This window comes from Cebus imitator, unplaced genomic scaffold (genome assembly GCF_001604975.1).
Source record: "Cebus imitator isolate Cc_AM_T3 unplaced genomic scaffold, Cebus_imitator-1.0 Scaffold126, whole genome shotgun sequence".
Lineage (NCBI taxonomy): Eukaryota > Metazoa > Chordata > Mammalia > Primates > Cebidae > Cebus > Cebus imitator.
Window position 1 is genome coordinate 21,073 of NW_016107441.1, and position 10,131 is coordinate 31,203.

Below are 10,131 nucleotides of genomic sequence, written 5' to 3' on the forward strand. Positions count from 1 at the left end.
AAAAAAAAAAAAAAAAAAAAAAAAAAAAAAAAAAAAAAAAAAAACATGGCTCTTTTAATAATCTAGTTCAACCCCCTTGTATTTAATTGATGGAGAAACTGAGCCCCAGAGACCAAAGTGGCTTGAGCACGGTCACGACACAGACACACATTGCGAGGGCAGGCGGCCCTGAGCTCCTCTGCCTCTATCCTGACAAGCCCCCAGCCCCACGTTCTCGGTCCTCTTCACCTGGGGGGAGTGGGCACATAGACCTGGAGATGGCATGGACCCAGCCCCAATCCACAGACACCAACAGTGCCCTCCCTCCGTTTCTAAAGGGAACACACAGGCACGGGGGTGGAAGAGGAAGAAAACCTAGGACTTTCCACACTAGCAAAGACATCAAATTTCCTCTTCAGCAAGAAAAACGTCATGGGCACCTGAGTGCCCTGTTTCCAACTTGAAAAGCCCCAACTCCACAGGAGGTGGGTTCACAACTCACCAAGCCATTCAGGAGCTCTGGGGCTCGGTGGGGGGCACAGCCTCACGGGCACTCTGATCACTTAACTTCAAACTAGTATGAGTAGCCTGGAGGCCACTTCCCCAAGAAATAGAAACTAGGCAGCAAGCTCTCACCTTCACACCTATGGAGGCTTTTTGTTTTTGAGACAGGGTCTTGCTCTGTCGCCCAGGCTGAAGTGCAGTGGCACCATCGAGGCTCACTGAAGCCTCTGCCTTCTGGACTCAGGTGATCCTCCCACCTCAGCCACTTGAGTAGCTGGGACTACAGGCATGCACCACGACCCCTGGCTAATTTATTTATTTATTTACTTATTTTTGAGACAAAGTCTCCCACTGTTGCCCAGGCTGTAGTGCAGTGACACGATTTCGGCTCGCTGCAATCTCCGTCTCCGGGGTTCAAGCGACTCTCCTACCTCAGCCTCCCGAGTAGCTGGGACCAGAAGCATGCACCACCATGGCCAGCTAATTTTTAGTCGAGGGGGGGTTTTACCACGTTGGCCAGGATGGTCTCAATCTCCTAACCTCAGCCTCCCAAAGTGCTGGATTACAGGCGTGAGCCATCATGCCCAGCCAATTTTTAAATTTTTTACAGAGACGAAATTTTGCTCTGTTGTCTAGGCTGGTCTCAAACTCCTGGGCTCAAGCAGTCCTCCTGCCTCAGCCTCCCAAAGCACTGGGATGACAGGTGTGAGCCGCCATGCCCGGCCACATAACAGTTTTTTAACATAAAATCCCCCAGATGAGCCTCTCAGTTTGACAGTAAACACTTATCTTCAAACTGACCCCCAATGACTCCAAGATCGTGGCGGATTTCTAAGAACAGCTTCTGCCCATGCAGCAGAAGCACTTCCTGAGGTTGTGTGTGGAGCGGGAGGTGGGAGTCTCCCGGGTGCTGGGGCTTCGTGATTATTCTGATGAGTTAAGTCTCATTGCCAAATCCTAGTGGACTCAGACAGCAAAGTGGTAACTATCTGGTCCACCCAGAAGTATGCCTGGAAATCCAAGATTATCTTTCCAAAAACAGAGTCTATCCTCCAACCTCAGCAAAATCACACTCAAGACTAGAGCCCAATCTGTTTTGTCGTTGGAAACCCCCTCTCGAAAGTGTAAACGCTCCTAGGGAGCGACCAGGAACAGATGGGGATGGGCAGCTCCCCGCTAGGGCACAGCTGCTCATTCACTCGGCTCAGAACTATGAAGCCAGCCAGGCGCAGTGGCTCACGCCTGCCATCCCAGGACTGTGGGAGGTCGAGGCGGGTGGATCACCTGAGGTCAGTAGTTTGAGACCAGCCTGGCCATCATGGTGAAAACTCGTCTCTACTAAAAATACAAAAATGACTCAGGTGTGGTGGTGGGCACCTATAATCCCAGCTACTCAGAAGGCTAAGGCAGGAAAATCGCTTGAACCCAAGAGGCAAAGGTTGCAGTGAGCCAAGATCAAGCCACTGCACTCCAGCCTGGGCAGCGACAGAGCGAGACTCTGTCTCAAAAAAAAAAAACAAAAGAACTGTGAAGCCCATCTGAGGAGGAGGCGGTCCCCCATGCCAGGGCTGAGAGTGTTCTCTGGAGCAGGTGCCTGGGAGGACCGATCCACTCACCTGTTGTGCAGCCTTGTCGGCGAGCAGCGCGAATTCCACAGACAGGCCTTTCAGAGCCTGCTTCAGGGACCCCCACGTGCTGCTGTTCAGAGCGGCCAAGGGGGGCAGCGGGGTCGTGTCAGACCCTATGGCACTGAGGGAGCAAGCACACAGGAGAGGAGACACTCGAGGACCTGGAGCTCACCCCATGGTTGAGTCTGGCATCCCCCACCACGGACGTGCAGCTCTCAACTCTGCGCCCTCCACAGCAGCCTGTGTGCCCCCCCACCACCCCACCCTCCTAGGCCCCTGCTGCTCAGAGAGAAGCCTGTGGGAACCCTGGGAGCCTGGGAGAAAGGATGGCCTTGGGGCTGTATCCCAGGCCCTGCCGCATCCGTTCTTCCTGACCAGCCCCCAAGTGATGTGTGTGCATAGGTTAGGGGCACTGCTCAGGGGAGCAGAGTCCCGGGTGGGGTCTCCCTATCCCTCAAGCAAAGGAAGCACTTCCAGTCCATGGTCTGTTCTTCCCCAAGTCAAAGGGATCTTTTCTGTTTATTTACTTTTTTGAGACGAAGTTTTGCTCTTGTTGCCCAGGCTGGAGTGTAACAGCTCAATCTTGGCTCACTGTGACCTCTGCCTCCCAGATTTAAGCAATTCTCCTGCCTCAGCCTCCTGAGTAGCTGGGATTACAGGTATACACCACCACGCCCAGCTAGTTTTGTATTTTTTTAGCAGAGACAAGGTTTCACCATGTTGGTCAGGCTGGTGTTGAACTCCTGACCTCAGGTGATCCACTCAGCCTCCCAAAGTGCTGGGATTACAAGTGTGAGCTACCACGCCTGGCCCAGGATCTTTTTAAAGTCTCATCCTAAAAGTGGGAAAACTACCACACTAGAAACTGGTGAGCATTAGACCAGGCGCGGTGGCTCACGCCTGTAATCCCAACATTTTAGGAGGCTGAGGTGGGCAGATTACCTGAGGTCAGGAGTTTGAGACCAGCCTGACCAACATGGAGAAACCCCATCCCTACTAAAAATACAAAATTAGCCAGGCATGGTGGTGCACACCTGTAACCCCAGCTACTCGGGAGGCTGAAGCAGGAGAATCACTTGAACCCAGGAGACGGAGGCTGCAGTGAGCGGAGACCATGCCATTGCACTCCAGCCTGGGCAACAAGAGTGAAACTCTGTCTCAAAAAAAAAGAAACTGGTCATCATTTACACGTGCTCAGGAATCCACATTTCTGGGCCGAAATTCTCCCTCGTTTCTTCTAAATATGACCCCCCATGTGCCTCACCCACTTTTTGCCCCTTCTGGAGTGAAACAGGTCAGGATGCTGTTTATTTCGGTAAACGCATTTTCTGCCCAAGCCCTTCAGCAGCATGAATTCCCGTCCCACCGCGCCTGTCCCTGCAGAAGCTGAAAGGTCACCTGCCTTAGCTCCTTCCCGAATATGAGAAGATCTGCTGCGTTGTCGATGGCCCTCGACGCGATCCGCTCAGCCCTGTCCCGAAGCTTGTGAAAGCTGTTGTAGATGTTCCGGATCAGCTCCCGGCTGATGGCAAACTGAGCTTGGATGTCAGCTGGGAGGAAGTCCTGACATGAAGAGAAGAGGGAGAGATGGTGTGTTACTTGCTGTGGAGCGCCTGTCAGATGGCAGCAGCCGACCCCCCAAAAACTGAGCCACAGGAGACCCAGCAGGTCCATGAGCCACCCCAGGAGCCCCACTCCTCCAGGGATCACTGCAGGCATCACTCTGCGTGTCCAAACGAGAAACGAAAACCATCATCACCTGCATGCCGCAAACACAAAGACAAAAGACCCCGTAGGATTAGGACCACAGAGTCCACTGAAATGTCATCACACTGGAGGTCCTATCAAAAAACACTCAAATGGCCAGGCACGGTGGCTCACACCTGTTAATCCCAGCACTCTGAAAGGTAGAGGCAGGTGGATCACCTGAGGTCAGGAGTTCAAGACTGGCCTGGCTAATATGGTGAAACCCCATTTCTATTAAAAATACAAAAATTAGCTGGGCGTGGTGGTAGGTACCAGTTATCCCAGCTACTTGGGAGGCTAACGCAGGAAAACTGCTTGAATCCGGGAGGTGGAGGTTGCAGAGTTAAGACTGCCCCACTGCACTCCAGCCTGGGCAACAAGCGAGATTCTGTCTCGGAAAACAACTTAGGGCCAGGCGCAGTGGCTCACGCCTGTAATCCCAGCACTTTGAAAGACCGAGGCAGGCAGATCATGAGGTCGGTAGTTTGAGACCAGCCTGACCAACATGGTGAAACCCTGTCTCTACTAAAAATAAAAAAATTAGCTGGGTGGGGTGGCATGCACCTGTAATCCTAGCTACTCAGGAGGCTGAGGCAGAAGAATCACTTGAACCNCCAGCACTTTGAAAGACCGAGGCAGGCAGATCATGAGGTCGGTAGTTTGAGACCAGCCTGACCAACATGGTGAAACCCTGTCTCTACTAAAAATATAAAAATTAGCTGGGTGGGGTGGCATGCACCTGTAATCCTAGCTACTCAGGAGGCTGAGGCAGAAGAATCACTTGAACCCAGGAGGCAGAGGTTACAGTGAGCCAAGATCATGCCATTGCACTCCAGCATAGCCAACAGAGCAAAACTCCATCTCAAAAAAATAAAAAAATAATAGTAATCTTTATCTGGATGCAGTGACTTATGCCTGTACCCCAGCACTTCGGGAGACTGAGGCAGGAGTATTGCTTGAGCCTGGGAGTTTAAGAACAGACTCGGCAACGTAGCGAGACCCTGTCTCTACAAAAAAATTAAAAAATTAACCAGGTGTGGTGGAGCACCTGTGGTCCCAGGCACTTATAGAGGACTGAGGCAGGAGGATCACTTGAGCCCAGGAGTTCCAGGCTGCAAGGAGCCATGATCACAACATTGCACTCCAGCCTGGGGACCCTGTCTCCAGAAAAAAAACAAAAGCAAAAACAAATAAAAATCTTCACGTTAAACACAACAAACAGGCCAGGCGTGGTGGCTCACGCCTGTAATCCAAGCACTTTGGAGGCCAAGGCGGGTGGACCACCTGAGGTTGGGAGTTCAAGACCAGCCTGACCAACATGGTGAAACCCCGTTTTTTTTAAAAAAAAAAAAAAAAAAAATATACAACAAACATAAATTCCTGAAAGACTCTCCACAAGGGTGGAAGGCCTCTTGTATGCCTCATTTATTGCCAAGGACTTTTTATAAGCTTTGATACTATCAGTGTTGAGAAAACAGAAAGCTCAGAGAGTAAAATGAAGGGAAAAGTTTCAGCCAGGCATGGTGGCTCATGCCTCTAATTCCAGTACTTTGGGGGGCCATGCCTGGAGGATTGCTGGAGGCCAAGAGTTTGAGACCAGCCTGGGCAACACAGTGAGACTCCATCTATACCAAAAACAAGCTAACAAATTAGCCAAGTCTTGTGGAGCACGCCTGTCATCCCAGCTATTCTGGGAGGCTGAGGTGGGAGAATCGCTTGAACCCAGGAGGTCGCAGCTGCAATAAGCTAGGATTGCGCCACTGCAATATAGTCTGGGGGATGCAGCAAGACCTTGTCTCAAAAAACAAAATTAAATAAAATAGATTTTTTTATTTTTGTATCAAGAAGCAGTTTTTTTGTGTTTTTTTGTTTTGTGTTGTGTTGTGTTGTTTTTAGAGATCAAGTCTCACTGTGTTGCCCAGGCTAGATACAGTGGCAGGACATCGGCTCACTGCAGCCTCCGTTTCCTGGGTTCAAGTCATTTTCTTGCCTCAGCCTCCCAAGTAGCTGGGATGACAGCTGCCCGCCACCACATATGGCTTTTTTTTTTTAAAATTTTTATTAGAGATGGGGTTTTGCCATGTTGGCCAGGCTGGTCTCAAACTCCCGACCTCAAGTGATCTGACTGCCTCGGCCTCCCAAAGTGCTTGCATTACAGGCATAAGCAATTGCGCTGGCCTGAAGAAGAGGTCTAAGAAATAAAAATCAGGTGGGGCACAGTGGCTCACGCCTGCAATCCCAGCTACTCAGAAGGCTGAAACAGGAGAATCACTTGAACCTAGGAGACGGAGAATGTGGTGAGGGGAGATGGAGAATGCAGTGAGCCGAGATCGTACCACTGCACTCCAGCCTGGGCAATAAGAGCAAAACTTGATTTCAAAAAAAAAGAAAACAGAAAAAATCAAAAACAAAAAAAACTACCAAATAGCTACCTTAATCCTTTCTGGAAAAAGACCAGATTTTAACATTTAATAATAAACAAATGCAACAATGAATTCCCTGAAATCTGAAAAGCTGGGACACAAGCGTCCGTCCATCTGAGTCACAGACGGGGCAGAGGGCACGAGGTGCCTGGAGGGCCTGAGGTCAGAGCTCAGCTGCATCCTGGCCCTGCCGCTTAGAAGCTCAGGACCTTGGCCAACGACAGGTCCTGAGCCTGTTTCTCCATCCATAAAACAGGCCTCCCAGCCGTGTCAGGGCAGCTAAAACAAGGATCAAATGAGGAAACTGGCCAGGCATGTTGGTTCACACCTGTAATCCCATCACTTTGGGAGGCTGAGGCAGGTGGAACACATGAGGTCAGGAGTTCGAGAGCAACCTGGCCAACATCGTGAAACCCCGTCTCTCGTAAAAATACAAAAATGAGCCGGGTGTGGTGGTGCATGTCTGTAATCCCAGTTCCTAAGGAGTCTGAGGCATGAGAATCGCTTGAATCCAGGAGGCAGAGGTTGCAGTGAGCCGAAATCGTGCCACTACACTCCAGCCTCAGCAACAGAGCAATACTTTGTCTAAAAAAAAACAATGAGAAAACCATGCAAGGGATCGCAGCACAATCCCTGCCACGCAGAGGAGGCAAAATCAATATGATGGGTTAAAACTATTGTTTCTCTGATGAAAAAGGGAAGTACTCATCCAAGTTAGAAAAATACCTTCGCCCTGGTAGCCAGCTTACAGTTCATGAATTCGTCCCCAACACACTGTGCTGATTCCTTTAACTTGTTCTGCACATCCTGCAAAAGGAAAAGAGAAAACTTCACCCTCTTCTACTAGCAACGAGAAAGCTCATGTGAGGCGAAGGTCACCATGGAGCAGGGTGTCATCCTTCCTTAGGAGAAATATATTTCCGTGTGTTTGCTTTGACTTTAGGATGCCGCAGTCTCTTGACTCTCCCTTAGATGTCTTTCTCACTGAACAGGACAGCCTGGCTTGGTTGCAGGTGCAACACAAACCTGCAGCTTCTCTCCAGAGGTACGGCCCTCCATCCACAGACCTGGGGGCGACTCTCCAGAGGCACGGCCCCTGTACCCACAGACTGGGGGTAGCAGCAGCCTCAGAGACAGACGGCAGATGCCTGAGGCCCTGGTAGATTCCAAAAGCGTAATAGAACAGGGCGAAAGTGTCTTCCTTCCTAGGAATACATCCATGGCACCAGGAACACCAGAGCCCAGGGAGCTGCTGAGCAGAGCAAGGACAGGCCCAACCCCCAGCACTGGAGCCCTCTCACCTGAACAGGCCTTCAAATCAGGGGGCACCCAGGAGATACAAAGGGAAACCCTAATGTGCAGCTGTTCACGCATCCAGGAACTCTAGAATTTGAGATGCCTTAAACATCATCTGACTCAACTCTCATTTTACAAAAAAAAAAAGCACCTGAGGTCAAGTGTGTAGTCCCAGCTACTCAGAGCCAGAGGTGGGAGGATTGCTAGCCGGGGTAACATAGTGAGACCCCATCTCTAAAAACAGAAAGGAAGCAAGAAAACTGAAGCCAGGAAGTGACAGAGAATGCTATCTATGCAAAGGCCACAGGGAGCATCCTGCCCCTAGAACAGGAGGGTTGCCCACCTGTGACCCACCACACCCCTCCTCACGTGGCTCCTCTGCTGAGAGCCTCAGCCCTGCCCAGGTCCTGCCACATTCCTCTCTGACAATCCAGATCTCCTTCCAAAGGAACGTTTCCACCTCCAGGGCTCAAAAGATCCTACTACCTGCTCGAGGTATCCCCAGGGGCATCCCAGGGACAGGCCACCCTCCTATAGGGCGAAAGCCCTTCTGCCTTGAGGGAAATGAAGACAAAAGGAACCAAGACTTGTGTGAAGTCAGCCTGGGAGTGGTGGTGTCTTCCTGCAGCAGGGAGGAGGGCAGAGGCCCTCAGGTTCCCATTCAAGAAGGGGTTTCCCTAAAATAGAAGAGAGTCTGGAAACCTCTATTCCAGTGTAGCCCCCGCCTCTCCCCACACAGGGAGAGGGTCCTCTAGGCACAGGCTGAGAGGCAGCACAGAAACCAACTTCCTTGGAGGGCTAGCAGCTGCCTCCTCCTCAGGAAGCAGGAGCTTTGCTGCAGGGTTTTCCTTTGAGACCGGGTCTCACTCTGTCACCCAGGCTGGAGTGCAGTGGCACAATCACAGCTCACTACAAGCTCGACCTCCTGGGTTCAAGCGATTCTCAAGCCTCAGCCTCCCAAGTGACTGGGATTAAAGGTGTGCACCACCATGTCTGGCCTCAGTTCTGTTTTGTTTTAGTAGAGAAGTCTCCCTATGTTGCTCAGCCTGGTTTCAAACACCTGGGCCCAAGGGACTTTCCCACCTCAGCCTCTCAAAGCATTGGGATTAGAGGCATGGGTCACCGTGTGCCCAGCCGAGCTATAGCTTCTTCTTTTTTTTTTTTCAATGGAATTTCGCTCTGTCACCCAGGCTGGAGTGCAATGGCATGATCTCAGCTCACTGCAACCTCTGCCCCCAAGTTCCAGCAATTCTCTGTCTCAGCCTCCCGAGTAGCTGGGATTATAGGTGCCCGCTGCCACACCTGGCTAATTTTTTTATTTTTAGTAGAAACAGGGTTTCACCATCTTGGCCAGGCTGGTCTTGGACTCCTGACCTTGTGATCTACCCACCTCAGCCTCCTAAAGTGCTGGGATTACAGGTGTAAGTCACCACACCTGGTGCTATAGCTTCTTGACACTCACTAAGGCTGTGCAGCAGCCGCTGGGAGGAAGGAGCCCCACTCGGATGTCTGGCTGAGCACATGTACAAGAAGTTGATTCCCAGGTGCAGGTCTGTGGCTCTGACAAGGAGGCTCAGCGTGCTTTCTCCGTGCTCCACAGTCAGACAGGGCCTCGTTTTAAGTGAACATTTCTTCCTATCTGGAGTCTCTCATCTCCCTAAACCCTCCAAACTATCCAGCCTAAAACCTCAAAGTGACCTCAGAGACCCAAGATCTCCACGTAGATTTACAAAATCCTGCCAAGTCAACACCAGGGACACCTCTGAAAATCACATTCAGGCTGTTATCTGGACAGGAAAGAAGTGTTGTCAATGTCATTCCTGCTGGGCGTCCAAGCAAGGGACCAGGAGGATAAGAAACCAAACCTGAGAGAGGAAAGAGCAGCTCCGGAGGCTCAGGGGCTCCTGGGACAGGGACACACGCAGGGCGGACACACTCACCGAGCCGCTGAAGGACAGGAAGAGCTTGAGAACCACATCCTCGGAGAACAGGGGGTGCCGTGCCACCAGATTGACAAAGCGCTTCAGAGCTCTCCTCCTGGCCTCGATGAACTCCCTGTCAGCTGGAGGAGTGCACAGGGTCACTGGACAGAGTCCAGGGTGCCAGCCCCCATCTTCCGCCCTCAGAGAGTTCTCAAAGCTCTCCCTAGAGGCGGCGGAGCAACCAGCGACTAGTGGAGGGCACTGACTGAGCCCCCAGTGCTACCCAGAAAACGGACCTGCAAAAGCTGCCCAGAGCAAGAGCCCCACCCCCAAACCCTGCCTCCAGCCACACACACTTGGGTCCAGGAGTTGCCAGGGAAAACCACAGATCTGCTCCTTTCCATCAAGAGTCCTGTGAACCAAGTGAGTGGTCACTCTGATCACCTCCATTAAAGACACCTTCCATAATCCCTTCCTGGCACTTCTCTCCAGGGAAAAAATGGGTTTTGCTGGCTCCAACACTAAGGCAACACAGGTTTTCTTTTCTTTTTTTAATTCTAATTTTTTCTTGCTGGCACCATCTTGGACTTTTTGAGGTCGTTTTTTTTTTTTTTTTTTTTTTTTTTTTTTTTT

At 51.1% G+C, this 10,131-nt stretch overlaps 1 protein-coding gene across 1 annotated transcript in view; it reads right to left on the reverse strand.

The window, feature by feature from the left end:
- The window catches only part of LOC108312548 (sorting nexin-8), a 43,877-nt gene that overhangs the window by 9,735 nt on the left and 24,011 nt on the right, over positions 1-10,131 (reverse strand). Inside the window, exons 4-7 of the mRNA XM_017540508.2 lie at positions 9,517-9,638; positions 7,007-7,087; positions 3,514-3,674; positions 2,100-2,232 (exon numbers count right to left, since the gene is read on the reverse strand). Coding sequence (XP_017395997.1) covers positions 2,100-2,232; positions 3,514-3,674; positions 7,007-7,087; positions 9,517-9,638 — 497 coding nt within the window. The remainder of the gene's footprint in view (positions 1-2,099; positions 2,233-3,513; positions 3,675-7,006; positions 7,088-9,516; positions 9,639-10,131) is intronic.